At 46.2% G+C, this 27821-nt stretch overlaps 1 protein-coding gene and 1 long non-coding RNA gene across 4 annotated transcripts in view; both read right to left on the bottom strand.

Annotated features, from left to right (window-relative positions):
• Positions 1 to 7384: 7384 nt before the first annotated feature.
• On the bottom strand, positions 7385 to 18272 carry LOC132027206 (uncharacterized). The gene is made up of 4 exons (XR_009407088.1): positions 18135 to 18272; positions 12981 to 13097; positions 12047 to 12124; positions 7385 to 8231 (listed from the first exon to the last, which is right to left on the bottom strand). It is a non-coding gene; the product is annotated as an uncharacterized LOC132027206 (long non-coding RNA).
• A 4413-nt stretch (positions 18273 to 22685) lies between these two features.
• COQ7 (coenzyme Q7, hydroxylase) overlaps positions 22686 to 27821 on the bottom strand; it is a 9065-nt gene continuing 3929 nt past the window's right edge. For all 3 annotated transcript variants that reach the window (XM_059415970.1, XM_059415969.1, XM_059415971.1), the window contains exons 2-6: positions 26312 to 26490; positions 24980 to 25094; positions 24089 to 24228; positions 23336 to 23404; positions 22686 to 22915 (exon numbers count right to left, since the gene is read on the bottom strand). In XM_059415970.1, coding sequence (XP_059271953.1) covers positions 22838 to 22915; positions 23336 to 23404; positions 24089 to 24228; positions 24980 to 25094; positions 26312 to 26490 — 581 coding nt within the window. In that variant the 3' untranslated portion in view covers positions 22686 to 22837. The remainder of the gene's footprint in view (positions 22916 to 23335; positions 23405 to 24088; positions 24229 to 24979; positions 25095 to 26311; positions 26491 to 27821) is intronic.

Genomic DNA, 27821 nt, shown 5'->3' with positions numbered 1-27821 from the left:
CTAGGAAATTACAAGGGTTTTAGGAGTTCTGTGCCAGGAACCAGGCACAGAGACTAATATATATATTTTCTATTATCTCACAGTGGGCCACAATTCACCCCACTACACTGAGCAAATGATGTATCACTGGTACTGTTTTTCCTGCTTCTAATCGGTTGCCATAGCTCATTTCCTCCAGAGAGTTCAAGGAACGGGCCTCAGAACTTTGCCCTTGGAAAATCTCCTGTATGTGTCAGAACAAACACAAGATCGTTTATTATTAATTTATTACATACCTCTGCGGGTTCTCACCTTGTGCCAGGCAGAGAGGAATGCCGAGGAAAACAGTCAGGGTGCTCTATCTACACAATATGGGCGGATTCAGAAAACTGCCACCCCTTCAGTGACTTTTGATAATTATTTCCTTTAAAGTATCCTTTAAGGGTACCTGGGTGGCTCAGTGGGTTAGGGCTTCTGCCTTCGGCTCAGGTCATGATTCCAGGGAACTGGGATCGAGCCCCACATCCGGCTCTCAGCTAGGCAGGGAGCCTGCTTCCTTTCCTCTCTCTGCCTACTTGTGATCTCTCTCTCTGTCAAATAAGTAAATAAAATCTTTAAAAATAAATAAAGTATCCTTTAATGTTTAATATTTGACAAGGGCCCCTCCTGCTTTTTTTTTTTTTAAATAGATCAGCAAATATATACACATGGTCCTTCTAGCATTTCTGATATGCCAGAGGTGTGTCCCTGCCCACGGAGGAAGAATGACAACACTGATAGAGGAAGAGAGAAGGCTGAGGTGACTCATTTCTCACAGGAGGCTTAGGGAAGGTTCACGGCGACGGGGATGAGACGTCTGATCAGGCTTTGAAGGATGGGAAAGGTCATTATGTTTGATAATATCATGGGCCCTTGGGCCTCCTGGATGCAACTTTTCCGAAGCAGCATCTCCTTGAATATTCAGGACAAGCCCAGTGAGGCAGTGTTGTTATCAATGCCCTTTTGTACATGGGAAAAGTGAGTCTAAGAGAGGGTGAGTAACTTACTCCAAGTCACACAGCTGGCAAACCTGACCCCAGAGCTGAGCGCTTCCACCTGGCGCTTCACTCCCTTTCGCATTGTAAAGGGTTTTATGGTACAGAAAGGGGGCATCCTGAGGAGGCAGGTTAATTTATGTGTCTATGTCCCTGACCAGGAGATGAGGTTCTTGGAAGCAGGGACATTGCCAGATGCAGCTTGGTATCCCCAACCCCCAATGCCATGCTGAGCACTTCAGAGATTCCTTGAATGAATGAATAAGGTTTTGAGCCACAGAAATGCAGGGAGGCCATCTGGGGTGACGGCAACAGAATGTACCATGCATGGAGGTCCAGGAATCATGCGACAGTCGTGGGGAGCGGGATGTGTGAGTCCTTTTGTTGCGGGAGTCTGGAGTGGGTGAACAGACACTGCGGGATTCTCACACCGCCCTTTCTAGCCTTCTCCAGCAAGCCTTCTTCTGGATCTAGGGCTGGAAAGCTGAACACATTCTTAGATTCTCTGGCGCAGGGACAGAAGCTGCCCAAGATGGCCACTTTGCTAGTAAGGCTGGCGGCAAAGGTGGGTGGTTCTAACCCATGGCTGGGTCTTGATTCCACAGGCTGCTCTCTGGCAGGGTCAGAGGCAGCAGCTCCCGTGATGGCCAGGTTCTGCTGTGTGGCTTAGGAATCTTTTCTGGAAGGTGAGCTCAGAGTCCTTTCGTGTAGCTTTCTCAGTGCCCTCAACTGTATATGATAAATGATCTATTGCTGTTTCTTGAGAAGTTTCCCGTTGGTTCTGCGATGTTGTCACACAGCTCATCTCAAAGGCAACTCAGAAAACCCGCGCTGGTCTATCCTCTATTCAGAGAGATATGCCCATCAGTCATTTTTTACAGATGTTACGGCAATGTCAAAGGCGTATGTTTCTAAATATTTACTCTTAAGGGACTGCACCCGGACGGCTGGCAACAAAGGAGCCTGCCACATGGCTTTGCCAATAATGCCACCCAATACTAGATGGTGACTCACTGACTCAAACTCATCTTTTCCCTTGGGGATTCTGAATGGGACAGAGAACCTGAGAGGAAGCAGGATTCAGAATTAAGCAGAAGCCACAGAATACGCCAAGACCTTGGGGGAAATAGATACCATGGCGGGTCAGGGGAGGGTAGGAAGGAGCAGCTGATCCAAGAATGCTGAGTGTCCGAGTCAATGTTGGGCCACTAACGCCGCCATGTGCCTGAATGACATTCCAGACCTCATTCCTGTTGGAGTGCGCCCTGTGGCCTCTTTGCCTCGGATCCTTATAATAATCCCCACTGGGGTCTGAGGTCATGTGAGGATGCCTCTTCCTGGTAACTATGACGCAGGGGTGGTGGTGGCTCGAGGTGGGAAGGCGTTTTAGCCCCATTTCCTGGAAAACAGAACCTAGTATGGCTTGCATCTGAATGTGTTACTGGGAATGCAGATCCCAAGGGAGGAAGTAAAAGGACCAAAGAAAGGCAGGACAGGGAATTGCCAACACTGCATCGGCCATAACTTGTCACCGGATAGGATGGTGTGATTTAGAATAAGAAATGTATATATGGTCGGGGCGCCTGGGTGGCTCAGTCGGTTAAGTGTCTCCCTTCCGCTCAGGTCACGATCCTGGGTTCCTGGGATGAGGCCCTCCACCCTGCTCCCTGCTCAGCAGGGAATCTTCTTCTCCCTCCCCCTCTGCCCTTCCCTCCACCCATGCTTGCTCCCTTGCTCTTACATAAATAAATAAATAAATACAATCTTAAAAAAGAAAAGAAACATATATACAGGCTTCATCCCCATTCCTGGCACAGAGCAATTAAAACCTTTGGAAAGGTCTACGTGGGGAAAGCCATCAAGGTGTCTTTTGTTATGTTAATGAGGCGGCTTCCCAGCGCCCCTAAGGGTGAGATTGGTTGCTGGGAGAACCAAACAAGCCTTTACTAGGTTGAAAACTTTTAGTCCTACCCCCTGACCTCTAGAGATAGGGGAGGGGCTGGGGGTCGAATCAATCACCAACGGCCAACGAGTTATGAGTTATTCAATCACGCCTATGTCATGAAAAATCCAAAAGCTTGGAGTTTGGAGAGCGTCCAGTTGATGAACACGTGCAGATAGGGGAGGAATGATGTCTGGAGAGGATGTGGAACACAGCCCCCTCCACCACCACCCTTTCCCAATACCTTGCCCTATCTATACCTTCCACCTCTGTCCCGTGAGCAACTCTAGCAAATTGATCAAACCCAAGGCCGGGTGGTGGTGGCGTTTTGGAACCTCTGACTATAGAACCTCCCATTGGTCAGAAGCACAGGTGACAACCTAGCCTTGTGAATGGCACCTAGAGTGAGGTGGTGAGGGGCCTTCTTGTGGGACTGAGCCCTTAACCTGTGGCGACTCTGTCTTCAGATACATAGTATCAGATTTGATTGGAACTGTAGGACCCCCAGCTGGTGTTGGAGAATTGCTCGGTGGTGTGCGAGAACCGCCTTCTACACACTGGAATTGGTTCCAGAATCCTATGTGGCCACATAGAACAACAAAGGAGGCTGGGAAATGTAGTCTTATCCTAGATAGCATGTATCCTACTGAAATAAGTGTTTTATGACTATGGAAAAGGAAGAAAGTAAATATCAGGGGACAATTATCAGCCTTTGCCATAGCAGGCAACCAACAGTACCTGCTCCAAGGGCTGCTGTTGGACCAGTCTGTCCGAACTGTGATTCATTATTTGTGTGACTACTAAATCAATGTTGTATTTCTAAGTATATTTTAAGAGTTTTTGCGAACAGGGGCCATAACTGTCTCATACACACTCAATTACTAATTGTTGAATGGCTGCCTGAATGAAAGAAGGAATCTTATTTCAGAAGTCCAGCAAAGTATCCCTATATTGATAAAGAGTTTTCCACCGGAAAATGTCCCTCCCTGATTTCCGTTTTCAAAGACGCTGTTTATTTAAGAGTCCCGAATAATGAAACCAACATCAGTCAGAGGCAAGCTTCGGTCTGTCGGAGATGAAGCGCCAAGAGAGAGCTAATGTGTCTGTAATGCAGTTCGGTGCCAATACAATGGCGCAATATTAAATTCAAGGCCACGAGGTTTACACTAAAACCCAACACAATTAGAGGGTAAGAACCCCATCCCCCACCTGCTCCAGTTCTAATTTGAGTCATTTTATGGACACAGACTTCCCACTGACACTGTCTGGTGATGTCATGATGAGAATTTTGACAGTCATTAAAATTCTGGCTGGAGGACCAATGCGGCCAGAGAGACTCAGCACTGAGAGGAACATAAAAATCACTGAGTTCAAACAGCCACTACCTACAAAGTTAATGAGTCAGATACGAAACCTCCTCCAGTCCGTCTCCCGCTACCAATGCGGTGATAGGGGTCAGTGTGTCCTGAGTGTTTGCTTCTTGGTGGGCAATGTTCTAATTAAGCTCTGTATGTAATTTAATTAATTCAGCCCTCAACACACAGAACAACCCTATGAGGCAGGTTCTACCTTTATTTTGTAGATGGGGAAACTGAGTTATACAGGCAGGGCACCTACTTTGCCCTAGTTCATAGTCGGAAGCTGGCAGAGCTGGGATTCGAACCCAGGCTTTGTATGCTGACAACTTTTTTTTTTTTTTTTTAAAGATTTTATTTATTTAGTTGACAGAGATCACAAGTAGGTGGAGAGGCAGGCAGAGAGAGAGAGGAGGAAGCAGGCTCCCTGCTGAGCAGAGAGCCCGATGTGGGACTCGATCCCAGGACCCTGGGACCATGACCTGAACCGAAGGCAGAGGCTTGAACCTCTGAGCCACCCAGGCGCCCCTATGCTGACAACTTAAACCACCCCCTAAACTCCTTTGAGTCAGTTGTTTCCAAAAGGGCCTCTGATGATGTTTTTCAGGGCCTGGGGCAAAATAACAAAATAAGATAGGCGTCGAGAATTTTTCATAAGGCTCAATTTACGGTGGAGTCTCTTCTTACAGGGTAGGGACATTTCAAAGTCAGCACATAGCAAAAGAAAATTGTATTTCGCTCAAATTATCCTTGATAGATCAGCATAGGGATTTGGATTACACATTTGTCAAAACTCAGTGAATAGTCAGTCTACTTCAGGCATGTGCCTTCCACTGCATCTCAGTTTTACCTCAAAAAATCATAAACTGAAATTGCATTCTAGTGAGTGATGTGCTTGTTGAAGTGTTTTGGGGTGATGTGTCGCGGCCTCAGCTGAAATGGATCCAAAAGTGAGCTAGAGGGGCGCCAGGTGGCTCAGTGAGTTGAGCCTCTGCCTTCAGCTAGGGTCGTGATCCCAGGGTCCTGAGATCGAGCCCTGCATTGGGCTCTCTGCTTGGCTTCTCCCTCTCTATCTGCCTGCCTCTCTGCCTACTTCTGCCTGCTTATGATTTCTTTCTGTGTCAAATAAATAAATAAATAAATAATCTTTTTTTTTTTTTTTTTTTAAGTGACCTAGAATGATGGGTGAGACAGAGGTGGGTGAATGGACAGACATGAGGAAGCAGGTCAAGTTAAACATTCACGGTAGACTCTCAATGGTGGGTAGATGGGCGTTCTCTGTACAATTTGTTCGATCTCTCCGTCTGCTTGAACATTTTTTTTCAACCTGATGCTGAAAGGAAAAAAGTACATTTGAAAAATCTATCTAGGACGTTGCTGTTTTGGAAACTGATATGCTGTCTCTCATTGACCATCACCGTCCGATTTTTCTCTAGCACTGAAACCATCCGTTGAGCGCCTGAGGAAGGAGCTGGTTTGAGCTGTGGGCCACGTTGCATGAATAATGCGTATCTTCAGGCATTCAGCCTGGCGGGGGAGAGGGAGCCCTTCCTTGTAAGGCATGCAAATGGGAGACAACTGGGGAAGCCAGCTCTTGAAGTAAAGGGGTGAGCAAAATTGCCTACAGTCTTTAAAGTGTTCTCTGTCACACCTGAAGCAGTTTTGTTTATGTAGCTGAATCCCAACAACAGAAATTTGCACACGATAAGGTTCTAATATAATCACTGAGAAAAACCTATCCTTTTAAGAGTACACCCAGGGTGCCTGGCTGGCTCAGCCAGGGTAGCATGCATCTCAGGGGCTGTAAGTTCAATCCCCGTGTTGCATGTAGAGATTACTTTAAAAATAAAAGCCTTAAAAATATAAAAGCGGGAGTGCCTGGGTGGCTCGGTCAGATGAGCAGCCGAATCTTGCTTTCAGCTCAGGTCATGGTCTTAGGGTGGTGAGATCGAGCCCCAAGTTGGGCTCAGCATAGAGTCTGCTTGTCTCTCTCCCTCCCCCTCTGCCCCTCCTCCCACTTGCGACCACGCGCACCTGCGCGCTCACTCTCTCTCTCTCTCTCAAATAAATAAATAAATAAAATCTTAAAAAAATAATAATAAGAGTTCCTTTCACTCTGTTGGATATTAAAGCAGTCATTTTCTTCTAAGTAGAAATTGATAACAATGATGATCATGGGGGGTTGTCTCCCTCCTTAAATCCTAACTTAACAAAATGACAAGTGGGCGATCCTAGGTCGGAGTCCCGATTCACGCTCCTCTCCCACTGGAATGTGGCAGGATTTTCATCAGCTTGGTACCCCCATTATCTCCTCAGTGCCTGGCACAAGAATCACCCAATAAATAAACATTTGCTGAATTTATTTTGCCGGCCCGTGAAAACTGGGGAGAAGAGAAGCCTGCCCCAAGATGGGAGAACATTCCTGAACCCACGAATGCTAGACGGATGTGCCTGTGCTATGGCAGAAAGATGGGGGAGGGGCACCTGGGTGGCTCAGTGAGTCAAGCCTCTGCCTTCGGCTCAGGTCATGATCTCAAGGTCCTGGGATCGAGCCCCGCATCTGGCTCTCTGCTCAGCGGAGAGCCTGCTTCCCCACCACCACCCCGCCCCGCCTGCCTCTCTGCTTGCTTGTGATCTCTGTCTGTCAAATAAATAAATAAAGTCTTAAAAAAAAAAGAAAGAAAGAAAGATGGGGGAGTGGGGAGAGGGGAGAGAAAGAGAGAGTCGGGGTGGATACGAGAGTCACAATATAAACACTGATTCCAGGAAAACCACCCGTCTACTGCTGACTCTGTCAACCGCATGACTCCCGGTTGAGGGCGAAATGAATGCTGACGATCTGCTTGTCACCTCACTCGATCCAGGGTGCAACTAATATTCAAAGATTGTTATTTCCCTTCAATACAGTCCCAAGAAACAACTTACTGAGCTCAGCCAGAGGAACGCAGTGATCTGTTCTGGCCCTGACAAAAAAAAAAAAAACCCAAAAACTAAATGTATAGGGATAGTACAGTGTTGTATATTCTAGGGATTTAAGAAATTATTTCAAGGGTATCTTTGTTTTTTGTTGTTGTTGTTGTTTGTTTTTTTTTTTTTTTTAAGATTTTATTTATTTATTTGACAGACAGAGATCACAAGTAGGCAGAGAGGCAGTCAGAGAGAGGAGGAGGCAGGCTCCCTGCTGAGCAGAGAGCCCGATGCAGGACTCAATCCCAGGACCCTGAGATCATGACCTGAGCCGAAGGCAGCGGCTTAACCCACTGCGCCACCCAGGTGCCCTCAAGGGTATCTTTGATACTATGTGTTTTTTCACCGTCCCCGCTGACTCTGGAACCTCCCCATCCCATCCGTAGGCTGCAAAGGATGGGGAGACCCAACAGGCCACTCACGTTGTCTGGAACCTTCGGCAACGTCATCCTCTTGGATGTTGTAGTCATCGAGCATGGAATCCTCTCACTGGAGGGTAGGACACCCTTCATCCTACTGGTTTGAGCCCATCACAAATGTAGATGTGATTTCTAAGCCCTTGAGAGTTAGCTTTGTCAGGGATCTCGGACTCCTGGCTCTGGGGGCTCTCCGGCAGCTTCCTGAACGGCCCCCAGCCCCAGCCTGACGGTGCTGGAGGGCTGGAGGGCCAGGACGCCCCTCTCTGCTGGCAGCCCCCCCATCCGGCTCTCGCCTGGCCACATCAGGCTGTCCCCGTCTAAGCAGCATCTTGCTTGCCGTTCTGTGCTCTGGCCATGAGCTTGACAAAATGCCAAGTTGCCTTTGTGTACCTTTCACTTGAACACGGAGATCCTTCACTTGTCTTCCTTTGTGGAAGGTGCATTGTGGGGAAGAAGGAGTGAATGTGGCTGTCTTTTTATAGCCCCTCTCCAAAGGTCAGGCTTTCTTCTTCAGCTGGAAGTGGCCCACGACATACTGTGTGAATAAAAGGGATGGATTATCAGCCCTGCCTTCATGTCAGGGCTGTGCTGAGCACATAATCTACCTTGCTTTTCTTTGGCAAAGCCACCCGGGGCTCAATTTCATGTGTTTAATTTCCGACCCTGCATGAGGGGGCCCCTGTCTCCTGGTCCCCCATTCTTTAGGCGGCCTTGAACAGTACTCACCTCGTTCATCTGGGATGCCGAACCGTATCCGGTATGAAGTGGGTGTTCAATTTGTGTCGCTAAAATCCCCCAACCCTGGGGCGCCTGGGGCGCTCGGTGGGTTAGGCACCTGCCTTCGGCTCAGGTCGCTATCTCGGGGTCCTGGGAAGGAGCCCCAAATCGGGCTCTCTGTTTGGCAGGGAGCCTGCTTCCCCCCATCTCTGGGCCTGCCTCTCTGCCTACTTGTGATCTCTCTCTCTCTGTTAAATAAATAAATAAAATATTTTTAAAAAATAAATGACTAAATAAATAAATAAATAAAATCCCCCAACCCCAAACGAGGCACAGTTTGCTGTAACCACACAGAGGACCCAAGAGCCAGGCATGCAGGCATGTTCAGAGTTATTTTTAACAGAACAGTCCTCTCCCCCGTGTGGCTCCTGCTCTCTGGCAGCTACCTGTGTGGGTTACCGATAAGTCACTCAACATTCCGCTGATTCAATACACACTTACTGACCACCTACTATGCGCCACACTCTGTTGTAGGTGCTGAGAACCTGCAGTAGACAAAACAAAGATCTCAGCCCTCACTGAGCTGGTATTTGAAGGGTCGTCCTTTACAGTGGGGACCATACTGTCCAGACTCACACTTGAGAGGGAAAAACAGCTGCCTCGGATAAGTAAGCTGGACAAGAGGCACTGACCAGGGGCGCCTGGGTGGCTCAGAGGGTTAAAGCCTCTCCCTGTGGCTCAGGACATGATCCCAGGGTCCTATGATCAAGCCCCGCATCAGGCTCTCTGTTCGGCGGGGAGCCTGCTTCCTCCTCTCTCTCTGCCTATTTGTGATCTCTGTCTCAAATAAATAAATAAAATCTTAAAAAAAAAAAAAAAAGAAATTAAAAAAAAAAAAGGCTCTGACCAGGATGGTCATGGGCAAACCATGGGTGAGATGTGCTGTGGACATAGCTCAACAGTGAGGTGCTTCTCTCATGGAAAGAGCATATGCTTTGGCAGGGGGGGATCAGCATCAGATTCGAGTCCCAGCTCAGACTTCCTAAAGGGGTCACAGACTATGCACCCCTTCTTTCTGAGCTCCAAGCGTCCTTTCCTGGGTAATAAGACTTTAGGGAAGTAACACAGGAAAGCATCTATCCCACACCTGGTGCATAGTAGAGGCTTGACAAATATTGGTTTCCTACCCTCAAGCTGGTGCCAACTCCCCCAACACACACACACACACACACACACACACACACACGTTTACTAGATTTGGAAACTATTCTTTAATATCTTAAGTAATTTACTTGGACCTGCAAAAAATTTACACTTGTTAAATAGCTACAGGGAAGTTTCCATTGGAAGAAAAAAGAGTAAGATTCAGTGACAAAGTCATAATGATTACCCTTGTTCATGGAGGGGTTTACTATAAATGCTAAGTAGTTTTTAATGCTTTTGTGTTCCATAATCCTTAAAATCTCCGTGAACCAAGGCATGTTTCTGCGAACCCATTTTAGACATAATGAGAGCAAGGCCTAGGTCAGGAGTCACAAATGCTTTCTGTAAAGGGCCAGTAGGTAAATAATTTAGATTTGGTGGGCTGTAAGGATTCTGTTGCAGGTATTAAAGTGTGTTTTGTAGGGGGAAAGCAGCCATAGATATGTAAATTAAGAATAGGGCTGTGTTTCAATAAACACTGATTCACAGTAACAGCTAGATTTAGCCCGCTGGCCCACCCCCTCATCGGGCTAGTGAAGTGGTTTAGCTGGGGGTTGAGCTGTACTTATGTACTCTGTCCTGCATCTTAGTTTACTCCCATTATAGTAAGTCTTGGAGAGGTCTCCATATTACAACAAATAGAGCCACCTCATTCTTCTTAATGGCTGCAGGGTATTCCCTGATGTGGCTGAATCATAAGTTGCTTGCTGGTCCCCTCCTAGCAGATACTGAGATTGGTTACTTTTTTTTTTTTTTTTTTGCTATTTTGAATGATGCTGTATACATGTGATTTTGCACATGTGGAACTCTGTCTTCAGAATGGATGCTGGAGTTCCAGCCATCGTATCTACATCCCAGGTGGAAGCAAGATTTGGGGGAAGGCAAGTAAAGGCTTTAGCTACCTGCCCCCATTTCTAAGAAGCTTTCCCTGAAGTCCCACCTAAGAACTTCTGCTTATATTTTACCAGTCCAAATGTAGTCACATCCCATGGCCGTGTAGAGGGAGACAATGCTGGCTGCATAGAGCCCAACTTGAAGACTGTGGTGGCATCAGGTAAGAGAGGATGGTGGCCAGTACTTGTGAAGAGGTGATGGGAATGCGGGGAAGATGGTATGCGTTTGAATTTTCTTAAATCTGATACAACTTCCAAATATTCTCCAGCTTTGCTCAAGCCTGCTTAGCAATCAATATCCAAAGCAGAGTCTCTTGTAAAGTGATTTATTCCCTCTTTTATGTCTGTTCATCTAGAACAAAAAGAAGGAAAGGGGGAGGGAGGGGAAGGCTTCGTGTTGTTAGATTCACGCCCTGGAGAATGGACAATCCTCCAACCCCCTCATCACCCAAGATGATTTAACAGTCTGAGCACCTCTCCTGGGCTCCCATGGAAATGGGCGGATAAATACAAGGCCCTGTGGAAGTCCTGGGAGGCAGGGGTGGTCCTTGCCATGTCTCTTAAAGTTCCCTTCCCTTAGAGGGGGATAAAGCATGAAGCATGAAGGGACTCTCAGGAGGCAGAACTCTGAGGCTCAGCTGTCACCCAGGATGGGCGTCTTCTTCCTCTCTCCCTGGAGATGCCCTCTGACTCCCCACCCATCTTTCTGCTACTCGGGGGCCTGTTTGGACTAATGGCATTTTACAGAATCACTGCAGATCATTTTTCTTCAGACACCATCTCACCCCACAACAAACTTAAGATTGTTAGCAACACCCTGCCTAGCACCTTTAGTCACGTGGAATTGCAAAATATACTTTATGTCCATGTGCTTTGATCAATCCCAGTGACTTTCTCTTTTCTGATTCCACATACAAAAGCTCTTCGATGACCTCGCCCTTGTCCATGGTCCTCCTAAGCCCTGAATAAAAAAATATGTTGTGGATCTAAAAGGATGGGGTGGGGGATGGTGATCCTAATGGAAGCCCTTTCTACCTGCCAAAGAAATGGACTTGAAGGCAATTCAGGGAGACAAATTTAATTCAATATTGAGAGTGAGGCTGAAGAGAGAATCAAGGTATAGTCAACTGGGTGGATTTTTTTTAAAATAATTTTTTAAAAAATTTATTTATTTGACAGGCAGAGATCACAAGTAGGCAGAGAGGCAGGCAGAGAGAGAGAGAGAGAGAGAGAGAGAGAGAGGAGGAAGCAGGCTCCCAACTGGGTGGATTTTTAAATCCCCAGTGACCTGCCCTCCATCTGGTATAGGACAGATATTAAATAAGTGTTTGTGAATGAAAAAAAAAATGTCTTCTCCCCAAACCAACCACTTCCCTTGATTCGATTTCCTTATTTCTGTCCTATATTTTGAGAATGTTCCTAGTCAATCAGCCTGAAACTCATCATTGACTCATCTTTCCTTTGGGTCCTGTATTAGTCAGGGTTCTCCAGAGAAACAGAACCAAGAAGATCAAGATATATAGAAAAAGAGACTCACGTGAGTATGGAAACTGTTAAGTCCCCAGATCTAGTCCGCAAGCTGGAGACCCAGGAGAGTCGACCGAATAGTTCTAGTCTGCAAAAGACCAAAGAGCCGAAGTTTCAGTTCAAGTCTTGAGTCGGGAAAAGACTAATGTCCCAGTCCAGCAATCAGGCAGGAGCCCCCTCCTACTTCTGGGAAAGTCAGACTTTCTGTTCTAGCCAGGCCTTCAGCTGACTGGAACAAGGCCCACCCACTTTTAGGAGGGCAACCTGCTCTACTCAGTCTACCCCCTCAAATGTGAATCTCAACCAAAAAGACACGCAGAATACTGTATGGCCAAATGTCTGGGCACTCTGTGGCCCAGTCCACTGAACACAGACAATGGATCCTGCTTCTCCTCTGGAGAGGTGGTCTTGATATGGTGAGCCCAAGTGGTGTAGACCATCGTGCTCTGCTGCCTGTCATCATAGAGCCCTCATCCACCCCCAAGGGGAACCCTATAGTAATGTCTTCCTCCCCTCCCCCATTAGTCTTCCCTGCCACAGTCCATCCTAAACCTAATGCCCCATTTACAACCACTCAGGTTCTGTCTGCATCGTGACCTCCAGGCCTCAGGGAACATCTGGTGTTTTGTCCTGCTCAATATCTGTTCTCCCTCCTCCCAGTGAGGGAACTCTGGCTTCCCGTGTGGGAACCACCCTCACCCCACTCTTGGCCCATGTGGCTTGGGTGGAGCGGTCTCCACTCCACTTGGTTCAGGAGCAGCCATGTGATTAAGTCTGGTCAATGAGAGCTCCACAATCCCCTGGGCCCAAAGTGATTGGCCGACGGTGAGGACTGCAACCTGATTGGAGAAAAATGAGTCTGGAGTGGGGAGGGGTATGTGCTGTGGATTCTGGGAAATCAAAGTTTCCTCTCTTCTGCAGAAGCTAGAGGAAGAGATCCTCACCTTTCTTGTGGATGGAAGAGTGTTAGCAGGTGATGTTGGAAGTGGTGCCCTGATTCTGCTGTCACACACAAGGAGAGCCACTGGGGGCTAGGGGTCATTGTGAGCCTAATATTGACACTGTGCAAAGCAGAGAGGAGAGAGAGAGAGAGAGAGAGAAGACAACATTTTTGGTTTGAACTCCTGGATCAAACCCTACCTGAAGAAAACCTCTGGATTTTTCATTTAGCAGAATTAATACTCCCTATTACAGCAAAGGTAGGATGTTTTGTGTCTCTTTTAAATGCTATAAAAAAGGACTATAAAATTCACATCCTAAATTTTTTCTATTCCCCAGGACTTAGAATAATATGCTCCCTTAAAATCAAAAGATTTAGATAATTATTCTTTGCATAACCATGTATTCAGAGTAATATGTTCCCTAAAAATCAAAAGATGGAGATAATTATTCTTTGTATAACCGTGTCATATTTAAACATAAATACACACAGCATCAGCAAGCAAATGCAACAGGTAGCATATCAACACGATTTTTTTCATTGTTTCAATAAAGCCAGTTGGAAGCTAAGCATGGAAAATATCATACAAAGGCTGCTCTCCCCGCCACCCTCCTGCGCCCAGCACAACAGGGAACCACTGCTCTTCACCATTGTTTCCAACCCATGAAGACAACTTGGTCTGGAACATGTTTCCAGCTGTCATGGCACTGAATGGGCTGGAGAAAACTGGAACAAGTCACATCTTAACAGAAAATAGTGCAGGAAGAGAGTGGGACAGAATGGAAGTCCGGAATCAGCCCAGAAAAATAGAATGTAAAGCAGGGGAAAAGCATCCATTTTCAGGGCAGATTTAAAATAAAGCCCTTGGGGAATGAAACCACTGATTCTTAGCCAGGCCTGCACATCAGAGCTCCACGTGACTTTTAAGATATATTCATCCCTTAGGCCAGCCATGGAGCTTCTGTTTCAGTAGGATTGAGTGGAGCAGGAGCAACCACAGATTTTTTTTTTTTTTTTAATCTTGAGAGCTGATTCTGATATGCATGCCCAGTTACATATTCCAGGAATAAGAATTAGAAATTCTGTATAACCCTAGAAATAGAACTGAGATTTTAAAAAAGGAAGAAAGTATCACGAAGGGAAATCCTCAAAAAAACAAAACAAAACACAGTAGCCATAAATAAAAGGCGTTTTGAGGGAAAAGAGTTGAAACAGGGTCGCAGGTTACAGGTCTGCCAGGCTCACGCCGGGTCCAGGATGCAGATGGACTAGAGGACTGAAGGACACTCCAAGACTGACCCTCCTTCCCAACTTTGGACTTTCATCCAGAAGTTTCTGTAGAGGCTGCTTTTAGGCAACAGGCTTGAGCAATGGAAAACCATGGAAGGTCCAAGTGTCCACAGGGATCACTAGGCTGAAGGCACAGGGGCTCAGTAGGCGACGCATCTCCAAATATCCATAAGCCCCAGCTGACCAATGGACTCCTTACAACCAGGCACAAGAAAGGAGACTTCCACACGTCCCCAAACTTGTCACTTCCCCCTTTAACTAGAGCCCCAGCTCCTCCTTGCCGACAGCCTCTCCTCTGTGGTCCCGCCTGCGCCTTCCTTGCGATGCAGCCATTAAACTTCTAACGCCTTTGTTCTGCCTCCAGTGAATCCTTTCCCCTCCTGTGCTTCCGGCCCCCACCGGAGCGGGTCCCTCTACAGCTTCTGGCTGTGTTTCATGTGGGGATCAGGAGGATCGTCATGATTTGTGATTACTGTGTCAATTCATTTTGTTTCATTTTATGTGTTCACATGGGTGCTTTTTTTTTTTTTTTAAAGCGAGATTTAGTTTATCTGACATTGGCTGAGGACCAGTGAAGACCAGTGAAGGGTGGGAACAGCCCCTGCCTCTAACAGGGTCACACTCTGTGGGGGACAGGGTAGGAAAGCACGGAACAGCAGGACGATGACAGAATGCAGTACCAGGGCAGGAAGCTGAAGTATGGAGATAAGGCACAGGGTGTGGGAGGACGTCACTTACAAGAAAAGTGAGTTAGAAGGGCAAATCGCTTTCCTCAGAAAAAGGGCCAATCCTCCGAATCAGAAGAAGGTATGTGTGAGCAAGGTGTGCCAGGGAGCAGCCTGAACTAGTGAATAAGTAAACATTTAGTGCAGTCCTTTGGATACTACGTAGTGCTTGAAGCTGATGTTCTCCATGTGGTGCCCCTGGACAGAGACCAATCTTCCTCCCCTGTGTTTTCTTTTCTCCCCCCCCCCCTTTTTTTTTAAGACTTTATTTGTTTATTTGACAGACAGAGATCACAAGTAAGCAGAGAGGCAGGCAGAGAGAGGGGGGAGGAAGCAGGCTCCCCGCTGAGCAGAGAGCCCGATGCGGGGCTCGATCCCAGGACCCTGGGATCATGACCTGAGCCGAAGGCAGAGGCTTTAATCCACTGAGCCACCCAGGCGCCCCTTTTTTTCCCTTTCTTAAAAAGAAAATGCATCCTCCCTCTGTCAAGTCTCAAGTCCGCTCTCAAGTCTGGACCGGCGCAGACTGCAACAGCCAGCTAAGCCCTCCGCCTCCTGCAGTGTGCAAATGTAAGAAGCCATTCCCGTTCAGCAGCCATCAGGAGGTGGGATTATTAGGGTCCGATGATCACAACACGTTGTAGTGACTTCGCCTTGTCCACCAGGCGTTGTCCCTGTGACATTCTGGAGGTGACCAGCAGGGCAGGCTGCGACGGCCCAGACTCGGAACTCAGGGCGAGGACGCCCTCTGGTGGCCGCAGGCGGGCGCCGTGACGCTCAGGACCTTCCTTTGCCCTTGGCGCGCCCGGGAGCCCGTCTTTCTACATGATCCGGATCAAAGGACCGGTCTTGTTCTGTCGCAGCCCTGCAGGGCTGCCATTTCGGGAGACAGGAGTGGGAGGAAGCCTGTCCCCGAAGGCAAGAGGAGGCTTTTAAACCTTTGAAAACATATTCAGCAGGAAAGTGCTTTGTGCTCCGTTAGAGCCAGGAAAGAGCAGTTTTGACGAAAGGTTTCTTTTGTTCCCCGGGTTGAGGAAGGTCACATTTTCTTCTCCAGATCAAGAAGTTTTAAAGAGGGCCTTAAGAAGGCCCTGGGGTGAGGATCCAGACTTCTTATCACGTTCTCAAAAGAGCAGTGAATCTCTAAAAGGGCTAAGAACCCCAAAGAGATCTCCACTCCCGAAATTCCAGACACTGTGTTTTCAGTGATCCCCCAATTTTTGTGTTATTAATAACCCAAATGTCCACCGGTAGAGGAAGAGGGGAAATTAGAGGCCAAGTGGCGTGGTGGTGAAGTTCAAGGCTCTCTGGCACCTGCGGCAGCTGCAGACTGTTTCTGTAAAGGGGGATGGGAGAGCAGGGGCTCCGGGGGGGCTGTGGTGGGAACTGGATGGGGGGAGCAGTCAGGGTAGGATGGGTGGGAGGCGGCCTCTGGGTGGAGCTGGTGGCTCAGGTGTGAAATGGAAGAGTGTTGCGCCAACCAGAGGAATGTGATGAATCTATAGGTATTGATTTTCTGGAAAGATGGCCAATGGAGGTCACCAAAAGGAAAATGCAAACTGCAGATCAAAGATGCACGTCCCATGTGGGGAATGATCCGACTCCAGAGGTGTGTACATGTATGGATAAAAGATTTTTTTTAAGAGTCTGGAGAGGTAGGACGCCTGGGTGACTCAGTGGGTTAAAGCCTCTGCCTTCGGCTCAGGTCATGATCCCAGGGTCCTGGGATCAAGCCCCACGTCGGGCTTTCTGCTCAGCGGGGAGCCTGCTTCCCCCCTCTATCTCTCCCTGCCCCTCTGCCTACTTGTGATCTCTGTCAAATAAATAAATAAAATCTTAAAAAAAAAAAGAGTCTGGAGACTCTTTAAATAATTATTAATATTTTATTATTAATTATTATTAATATTATATATTAGATTACAGATTATATTATTAAATCAAAATCATTAAAATAATCATTAATATTAATATTAATAATTATTAATAAAACTTATTTAATAACGAATTATTAATAGTGGTTACTTCTAGATAAGTTTGGAAGCAGTGTTGTGTGTTTCTTAAACCTATGTGGAGTTTATACCGTTTCATTTCGAGGCAACTATGTTTTTGGGAAGTGAGGGTGGAAAAGAAAGCAAGCAATGCACTGTCTTATGCGACAGTAGCTAATCACAAAGTAAGGCAGGTGGTCACAGTTTCCTGATAAGCAACAGCAGTCTACAGAGAGATTTTCTTGTCACTGTACCCTTTAGCATTGTTGGAATATTTCACCATGCGAATGTATGCATTATTTTTTACAAAAAAGTTTTCATTTCCTAACAAACAAACAAAACAAAACAGGGCAATTTAACCTTATATTTGGTCCAGCAACAATTTACTAAGTGTGAGGTGCTGTGCTAAGCTCAGAAGGTACGCAAATGACTAAAACGGCCTCTGCTGTCTAGGAGTTCATGGTCTAGGTCAGCTTGTCGCACTGATGTGCTTCCAAATCACCTGGATGTGTTGTGTGTTGGTTAATTGTTACTGGATAGCAAATCACCCCAAAACTCAGCAGCTGAAAACAATAAGCATTTATTATCAAAAGTAGCTGCTGACAGTCAGGACAGAGTGGTTTACCTGGGTGATCCTGGCTCCGGGTCTCTCGTGAGGTTGCCGACAGGATGTCGCCCAGAGCTACATTATCTGAAGGCAGTACTGGGGCTAAAGGATTCTCTCCCCAGATGGTGACCATACCTGGTTACTGGCAGGTGGGCTCAGCTCTTCGCCATGTGACCCTCTCTACAGATTAACCGCTGGCAGTGGGCTTTCCCTAGACTGAGTGATCCCAGAGAGAGAGGTGAAAGCTGAAATAGTCTTTTATGAGCTGGCAGCCCGGGCGGTCACACTCCATTTCTACCACTGGTGAGAAACAAGTCACCAAGTACACAGCCCACACTCAAGGCAAGGGGAATCGGGCTCCCCGAAAAGAGGAGTATCAAGGAATGTGGGGACAGAGTCTAAAACGACCACATTTTGTTAAAAATGCAGATTCTGTTTCAGAAGGTCTGGGGAGGAGGTCCGAGTTTTGCATTTCTAACATGCCGCCAGCTGGTCTGTGGACGACACTTTGAGTAGCAAGAGAATCAAATACATGCAAAGAACTGTACCTTGGGTTGCCTCTTTGGAACTATGCTGCTTGCAAAATAACATCCTTTGTCCTCCTGGCATCATCTTTGGATGGTGTCCAATTTTAAAATCACATTTTCCCTGAAAGGTCAGAGCCGTAAAGTAAGGGAAAGACAAGATTACCTTGTTAATACACGAGGACAAGCTGTAATGGAATTAAAAACAACCACAGGGGGATTCAGAAAATCTCTCTGGTCTTGTTCTGGAAGCTCTCAGAAGCATAAACCATCAGTCATCAATTCTGAAGGGGTTGCTAAACAAACAGCAAGAAATCTGTGCTTTTAATAAGTATTGTACAAAATGTCTTTATATGACTAAGATTCCTGGCTGCACCGCTTACAAAATTAGCTTTGATATCGGAGGGCAAGAAACAGAACCAGCATCTCAGAAAATCAAGGCTCTGACATGCTTTGCTGACTTGAAGGGTGACACATTAAAAAAAAAAAATCGTTTCCCTATTCAATAGATAGGGTCAAAATTTGCTTTCCAATGCAGCATAAAACTATAAATCCTGTATTTTTTTTTAAAGATTTTATTTATTTATTTGTCAGAGAGAGCGAGCGAGCGAGCGAGCGCACAAGCAGGCAGAGTGGCAGGTAGAGGTGGAGAGAGAAGCAGGCTCCCCTCCGAGCAAGGAGCCTGATGCAGGACTTGATCTCAGGACCCCGGATCATGACGTGAGCCGAAGGCAGTGGCCTAACCAACCAAGCCACCCAGGCGTCCCAATCCTGTATTTTTTCATTGCTATGATTCACATGCCATAAAAATCGTCATTTTCAAGTGTACGATTCAGTGTTTTTTTTTTTTCTAATGGTTGTGCAACCATTACCACCAGCTAATTCTAAAACATTCATCACCCCAAAAAGTAACTGTAACTGTGTCCATTAGCAGTTACTCCTATTACCCCCCATTCCTTACAGCCATAGGGAACCACTAGTCTGTTTTCTGTCTCTATGGATTCGCCTCTTCTGGACATTTCATATACATGGACTCATACAATATGTGGCCTTTTTTGTCTGGCTTCCTTCACTTAGCATTTTTTTTTTTTAAGAAGATTATTTATTTATTTGACAGAGATCACCAGTAGGCAGAGAGGCAGGCAGAGGCAGAGAGGGGGGAAGCAGGCTCCCCGCTGAGCAGAGAGCCTGATGCAGGACTCGATCCCAGGACCCTGAGATCGTGACCCGAGCCAAAAGCAAAGGATTTAACCCACTGAGCCACCCAGGTGCCCCAGAATTTTTTTTTTTAAACTATACATAACAATTCCCATTTAACTGTGTTTTGTGTAGAGGTCAGTGGCATTAAGTACATTCACATCATTGGACAACGACCACCACCATCCATTTCCAGCATTTTCATCTTCGGTTTTGAAGCTTTGTGTCCAAAGATCACATTTTTAAGGTTTATCAATGCTGTAGCACTTATCAGTACTTCCTTCCTTTTCTTTTTTGACTATATAATATCCCATGGTATAGATATGATCTATTTTGTTTATCTGCTAATCAGCTGATAGACATTTGGATTGGTTCCACTTTATGGCTATTATAAATAATGTTGTTATGAACTTTCATATATCTCCATTTATTTGAACTCTTTTTTTCATTTCTTTGGGGTTTACACCCAGGGGAGGAGTTACTGCATCATATGGTAACTGTATTTAACTGACTGAGGAACTGCCAGACTGTTTTCCAAATGGGCTGCACCATTTTATACTCCCACCAGCAGTGCATGAGGAGCTAGTACCTCTACACCCTTGCCAACACATCATTTTCTACTTTGAGTACAGCCATACTTGTGCACAAAGTGTTACCTCATTGAGGTTTTCCCTAAAGACGAATGTTTCTGTGCATTCATTTCAAATGCTTATTGGCCATGGGTACATCTTCTTTGGAGACACATCTCTTCAAACCCTTTGCCTGTTTTTAACTGGCCTATTTATCTTATTGTTGAGTCGCGAGACTTCTTTATATACTCTCAGTACAAATCCCTTATCACATCTATGATGTGCAAACATTCTCACCCATTCTGTGGGTTCTTTTCCCTTCTTGAAAAGCACAGTAGTTTTTATTCTGATTAAATCCAATCCGTGTGGGACGCCTAGGTGGCTCAGTTGGTTGGACGACTGCCTTCGGCTCAGGTCATGATCCCAGAGTCCCGGGATCGAGCCCCGCATCGGGCTCCCAGCTCCATGGGGAGTCTGCTTCTCCCTCTGACCTTCTCCTCGCTCATGCTCTCTCTCACTGTCTCTCTCTCTCAAATAAATAAATAAAATCTTAAAAAAAAAAAATCCAATCCGTGTTTTTCTCTTTTGTTGCCTTTACTTTTGGTGTCGTATCTAGGAAACCATTGTCTCATCCAAGGTCACCAAACTTACCCTTGCATCTTCCAAGAGTTTTAGGGCTTTAGCATTACCATTTATATTTTTAATCCACTTGAGTTAATTCTTGTAAAAGCTTTTAAGGGTCCAAATTCATTCTTTTGCATGGGGATGTCCAGCCTGGTTTTTGTTGTTGCTGTTGTTTTGTTTTCTTAAGTCATCAGCAAGAAGCACGGAGAATGGCTTTTCTTTGGTTTCTTGGTAGCATTTCCCCCCTCTCTTGGGCAGGCGTTGAGTTTTATAGTAAAGCATACTCTACAGAAACCAGAACCCAGGGGCCCAGCCTGCCTTGGTAGCATCTTTTCAATAAAACTCTACTGAATTTTGCAGAGAAGCACATGGAGTAGTCTTGAATTACTAGTTATATGAAAAGGACTGTGAACAACGGAGAGCTATTTCTTCATTGAATCCCCTTGATGACTATGTGCCAGTGATTAAAACAAAGATTCCTGCCCTACAGCGTTTACAGTCTTGCAGGGAGAAATAGACAAAAACCAAGTAAGTACATTATATAAGATGCCAGAAGGCGGTTAAGTGTTGTGGGGAAAGAAATGGAGGAGTTGAGCACCCGGCATGATGCATGAGTGGGGTAGGGTTTGCAATTCTGAAAAAGGTGGTCAAGGTGGGCCTCCTTTAAGAGGTGACATTTGAAACGAAAGTCTGAGAATTGGTGAGGGATTTGGCCATGTGGCTGGGAAGGAACACTGCGGGGAGAGAGAAAACAGCCATTGCAAAGGCCCTGAGACAAAAGAGTGCCGGTATTTTGAGAAATGGCAAGGAGCCCAGCGTGGCTGCAGCGGACCGAGGAAGGGGGAAGCGGTCAGAGGGCCAGATCACACAGGTTCTTAGAAACCCTTTTAGGGACTTTTGACTTTGATGCTGAGGGAACTGGGAAAAGCCACTGAGGGGTTCTGAGCTGAGCCGGAACATGGCCTGACTTACAGTTCAAAGGACCACTGTGGCTGCTGGGTTGAGCACGGATTGTGGGAGGACAGGGAAGGCCAGAAGAATAGTAAAGAGGCTTCTAAAATAATCCAGGCTTTGGCAGAGCCTGTAGGATATCCTGGGTGAGCAGATAGGGGAGGGATTTAGGTAGGTGTCAAAGGTGAGTCCAGAGATTTGGGCCTGAGGACCAGAAGGATGGAGCTGCTATTAACTATGATGAGGAAGGCCGGCTAGTAGGGCACCAGGATGGAGGAGGGAAGAGGAGCTTGAGGTTCTCCCTGATGTCCAAGTGGAGGGGCTGGGTAGGCAGCAGGATATTTGGGAATAGAAAGCTAGGCTGAAATAGGAATGTGGAGGAATGAGCCACAAGGCCGGATGGGATACCAAGAAAAAGAGGAGAGACAGAACAGGGCCAAGAACCACACCGTGGAACCCTCTAGCATGTTGAAATCCAGAGGAGAGAAGGAACAGCTAAAGAGGCCACTGAAAACAATGACAGTCTTCCACTCCATTGAAGGATTTGACAGTCTGGCTTTGTCGATCTTCAACAACCTCGTGTTTTAAATTACCTTTGGTTATAAGTGAACTCAAAATTTTTATTCTTAAAGATTTCTGTTGGGGCGCCTGGGTGGTTCAGTGGGTTAAGGCCTCTGCCTTCGGCTCGGGTCATGTTCTCAGGGTCCTGGGATCGGGCCCCACATTGGGCTTTCTGCTCTGCAGGGAGCCTGCTTCCTCCTCTCTCTCTCTGCCTGCTATTCGGCCTGCTTGTGATCTCTGTCTGTCAAATAAAATAAAAAATAAAAATCTTTACAAAAAAAAGATTTCTGTTATTTTGGGGGACACTTAGGTGGCTCAGTTGGTTGAGCGTCAGACTCTTGGTTTCGGCTCAGGTCATGATCTCAGGGTCCTGAGATAAAGCCCCACGGTGCGCTGCACTGGGTTCTGAGCTCAGCCGGGAGTCTGCTTGGAGATTCTCTCCTCCTGACCCCCAACCCCGAAACACATGAACATTTCTCACACTCCTTCTTTCTCCAAGATTAAAAAAAAAAAAAAAAAAAAAAAAAAAAGATTTCCATTATTTTCTTAACGATTCATTCTTGATGTTTTGCAAAAAAATTAACCATGGACCAAACAAGGACAGGCTTCGTCTGTTGTAACTGGAACTTGGTGAACAATCGGCCTTCTGGCATAAGGCAGCACAGGAAAAAAATCAACACTAGAGAGTTTTATTAATGAAAAAACAAAAACTTCTTAAAGTTTATTAACAAAATTCACATAACGATAATTGCACATTTCCTTTTCTGCCAACGCTACTCATTTAGTCGCTGTCATCCTTTATAAACAGGGGAAAGTGGACATACTTTAAAATCTTTCTGATAAATATATCGCCATGCTGCATCCGGCCTGGATGAGGCTCTTCAAGACGGTGTATGCTGGAGCCTGTTAAAAATGACAATAAGCAAACGAAAGAAGTATGTTCTATGTTCACTTGTAGCAGTAAGACACGGCCTGGTCTGGCCGGGCTGGAACGCTCTAGGTAAGACGTAAGATCTAACAGACTCTTAATTCACAAGGTTGGGATGGTTCCATAACTGCCAGAACATCTGAATCACCTAGTGTCTCATCGGGAAGGGGGAAGAAGCTGCCAGGGAAGATGGTGAGGGAGGAAGGAGGAAATAAGATTCCTAGTGGGGAGCACGGATTTGCTTGCCTTTCTGTCAAAGCCGTATATTGGTTTGCTTTCTTGGGTGGTTACTTTGAAATCTATTTCTCTGGAAAAGAAAACCCTCCCGCCCCTTAATCTTCCTAATAAGGTATTCAAAGCACCACCAGCAAACAGTACATAGGAAGGTCCCCTACCAGTTGTGCATCATGTTCAAGGCCTATGTCATGGTGCTCCAGCTCTTCATCCCGAAATTTCTTTATCATCTGGTTAAATACAGAGAAATCAGAGCAAGTCAGCATCCAACTCTCCCACTGTCCAGTCTTCTTCTGGAGGCTAAAGCCTCATACTACTGCCTAAGACAGGGGTAGGCAAACTTTTCCTACAAAGGGTCAGGGAGTCAGTACTCCAACCTCCACAGGCTGGATGGTTCTCTTCACAACTACTCCATGCTGCCAGTATATGGGGAACAGCAGCCACAGACATGTAAGCAGATGGGTACGGCGCTGTTCCAACAAAACAATTTAGAGAAACAGGTGGTCTGCTCCAGACCAGGGTTTACCAACCCCAAACTTAGACTTAAAAAAAAATTGAAGTTCCCTTATCTGCTGTAGAAAATTGCCTGAAGATACCCGTTAGCTCATTTATTTAATCTGAAGAGTCTGTGCTTGCATTTGCTGAGCAGCTATGGATGACCCAGAAGTGGAGGATAAAAGCATGGGCTCAGGAGACACAGCTTCTGGTCCCAAGTCTGCGGAGACAGGGTTGGGTCACAGCCGTGACCAGTGCCCATGGCTTTGGCTTTCTGTTCTTCCTGCCTTAAGAATGAGGCACTGTCCTAGGTTTCTATGGCCTGTCATTCCCTACCTTTCTATTTTTTTCCTTCTTATTAAGTTGCATACCTACCCTTTTCTCCCTTATTGGCCTCTTTCCAGAGTATATTCAAATACCTGAAGAAGTTCCGTGTATTTTTCAGGTTCCTTCTCCATCAGCGTCCTGATCTGGTTGTTATAGTGATGTGCTATGGACTCTTCCACAGCCACAGTGCAGGCCATTGCTCCCTCCTTCCCAAGCAGGGCGGTTCCTGCACCTGGAACGGTCAAATCCAGAGCAGGAAAGGATGGGCCTAATACCACACTACGGAGGGAGATCATGTCAGGTCAGGGTTCATCAACCTCGACACTACGGGCTCTGGGGCTGGGTAATTCCTTGCGGGGGCCATCCTGGGCATCGTAGGCCACTTGGCAGCACCCCGGCCTCTACCTACTACACGTCAGCAGAAGCCCTGGTCATGACAACCAAAAATGTCTCCAGACGCTGCCTAGTATCCTTAGGAGCAACCTACCTCCGTGAGAACTTCTGTGTTAGGTGGTATCAGGTCACGAGGTGAAATCCTGAATCACAGAATAGGAATACTATTCTCTTTTCAGGGCTCTTCCGAACCTTCTGCTTATGGCAAGAAGAGAGTCTTCATTTGGGGTGAGTGTGTCTTTGATTCTCTTTTAACATTTACTCTTCTCTCTTTCTTAAAAGCGTGCTATCTCAGGTTTAGAACCTGTGTCAGGGATTATCACTTGGCCACACCTGAATCGCTCTTTTTTTCCCTCCTCTGTTGTATTTGTTTTTATTGTGCCTTCTATTTATAAAAGTACTGATTTAAATAAATAAATATTTAAATAAATTTAAGCAAAAAAAAAAAAAAGGGCCATTTAGCTTTTAAAAAGACTAAGGAAATAAGAAGGTTCTAAGAGAACATGAAAAGAATTATGGAATCGGTACTTTAACAATTTAATTGTGCCAGACCCCTAAGCTCACGTAAGCTCTTCTGGACAGACACATACCCAGTGCAAACCCCGCCACGTTCCAAAAGGGCATCAGAATCGTCGGCCGCACCCTGAATGCAACCAACAACTCGTTGAACTTTTTCAAGTGATCCTTTTCTTGATCCCACATTTTCTGTAAAAAAAAAAAAACCAGTAAAGACATTTGAGCATCACATGGAGGCCACGTGCTGTATACCAGGCAAGGTACATGCCCTGTCTAGGGCGGGAAAAGGAAGCAAAGTGGAAATGGAACGAATAAATGGGAACTGCTATTTCCCCTGTTCCCCTTGAATCACTGGAGGGAAAAAGCAAAACACCAGACTAAAAAGCACTGTGGATACAGAGAGTGCCAACAAACCGAGAGAAGAGCCTCTCTCTCAATTCCCATTAAGTGGGCCCAAACCTTGGTTCCAGCAGAAGTTCTCGGACCTGCACAGCCTATTAAGGGACAAGGCCCACACTAATGAGAAATGAGATGTTCAGCCCACTCCGACATCAGGAGGGCACCGTTAGCACCTATTGGGTCATTGCCTTCTCAACTGCGAGAAAGCAAGTATCATTTACATCAAAGGAAAAAGGGATAATGATAAAAGAGCTAATACTTACATGTACTCCTAAGCGCCAGGCGCCGTCAAACAGCTTTAAGAAGGCAACTCATTTAATCTGCACAAACTACTATTGTTATCATCCCCATTATACAGATAGAGGAAGTGAGGCACAGAGAGGCTAAGGAACCTGTCCGAGAACTCAGAGCAGGCAATCTGACTTGTGCTGAGGGTCTACTGCACGCTGGACATGGTATTAGCTGCTCTGTGCCACTTCATTTATTCCTCACCAAAACCCAATGAGGTAGATGTTATTAGCTCATTTTGTAGGTATGGACATGGAAATGGAGACACAGAGAGGTCATGTAACTTCCCCAAGGTCAGTCACACAGGTAGGTGGTGGAAGCAAGCTGGAATGTGAACCTGGGTCCTTATGATTACAAAGTCCAGGCCCCCCCCCTCTGCTTCTCAGTAGAAGATATAAAATATCCCCGCTGGGGACAAGCTCACACCCTCTCCGCAACGGGTGCTCTCACCTAATGCAATGACTCTTAACCATTTTTTATCCCACAACACGATGAAATTTTAGTACCTCATATATACCACATATCCGTTTATGTACTACATGTCTGTTTGTACTTTATACATAAGAATAATATACTTTTCAATCCCAAGCTCCCACCCTGATAGGCAATTTTTGCTCTCCCTTGCAAATGCATAACGTAATGTGATTCATGACTCTAAGGCCTTTGGATCCCCACGTTGCTCAGTAAGACCAGGCTGAGAGGGACAATGAAGTACCCACCTGAATGACTGGCCCGACACTGGTCCGGCCCAGGACGGCCATCTGTCCTGCATAGATTCGGTTCGCTCCATATTCACCTGCGTGATCCACCCGGATTATTCGATCCACAGCTGCCCGACTGATACTGTCTAAGGTCATTCCTGAACTGGAAAACCTGACACTGATTCTTCTTCCAAAAGCTGCAATGCAAATGTTTATTCTTTATTACTCTCGGGTAGAAGAGATGTTTCCTTCTACAGGAAGAAAGGGGCACCTCAGAACAAAGGTCACAGATGAGATACCATAAGTATGATATATGCCCATAAATGTATTGTTTAACCTGCAGTGGTTTGTTGTTGTTGTTGTTGTCGTTGTTTTTAACAGACAGAGATCACAAGTATGCAGAGAAGCAGGCAGAGAAAGGGGGAGGCAGGCTCCCCGCCAAGCAGAGAGCCTGATGCAGGGCTCGATCCCAGGACTCTGGGATCATGACCTGAGCCAAAGGCAGAGGCTTTAACCCACTGAGCCACTCAGATGCCCCTGTTTTGTTTTTAAAGCAAGCTATCTGCAGGGCACCTGGGTGGCACACAGTTGGTTGCGTGGCTGCCTTCAGCTCAGGTCGCGATCCCAGGGTCCTGGGATGGAGCCTCACATCAGGGTCCCTGCTCAGCCAGGAGCCTGTTTCTCCCTCTCCCTCTGCCACTGCCCCTGCTGGTGCTCTCCTGTTCTCTCTCTCCCTGTTAAATAAATAAATAATCTTTTGAAAATAATAAATAAATAAATAAAGTAGGCTCTACACCCAACATGGGGCTTGAACTCATGACCCTGAGATCAAGAAACACATGTTCTCCTGTCTGAGCTGGCCAGGCATACCCCACCTTTTTAAAAAGTGAATTAGTTACCAACACTTAAAACATATTTTACCTAAAGATCTGGATTTCTGGCTTCACATGAAGCATAAAAAGATCTGGAAATACTGAACCTGACTTTTCAGCAGCTGACGTGGCAGTGAGACATGGGGCCTCTAGAAGAGCTTGGTTCTCCGGTTGACCTACCCTCCAGGCCTGCTTTGTTCCCACCCTTGGCTGTACCAAACCTCCTAGGGAGCTTTCAAAACCAGGATGCTCCTCCCCATTCGATCTTGCCGTGGATTTTTTAAAAGCTCTGTGCACGAATCTTTTCTGCAGCCAAGGTTGAGAACCACAGATTTAAGTTCTCTCAAAACGCCTGGAGCATGTGATTTGGTGAATAAGCCTTAGAGCTTAGGTTTGATATTGTCATGGTACATTATCAATTCAACTCCTCTCTTCGAAATATAAATTCTTCAGGACGGATTAAATTTTGTCTTTTTTTTTTTAAGATTTTATTTATTTATTTGTCAGGGATAGAGGAAGAGAGAGAGCGAGCGAGCACAGGCAGAGAGGCCTGGAGAGGCAGAGGGAGAAGCAGGCTCCCTGCCGAGCAAGGAGCCCGATGTGGGACTCAATCCCAGGACGCTGGGATCATGACCTGAGCCTTCGGCTCAGGTCAT

This window comes from Mustela nigripes, chromosome 11, assembly GCF_022355385.1.
Source record: "Mustela nigripes isolate SB6536 chromosome 11, MUSNIG.SB6536, whole genome shotgun sequence".
NCBI classification, from domain to species: domain Eukaryota; kingdom Metazoa; phylum Chordata; class Mammalia; order Carnivora; family Mustelidae; genus Mustela; species Mustela nigripes.
Note: the sequence above shows the minus strand (reverse complement) of the source record. Positions and strands in the feature narration are given on the sequence as shown.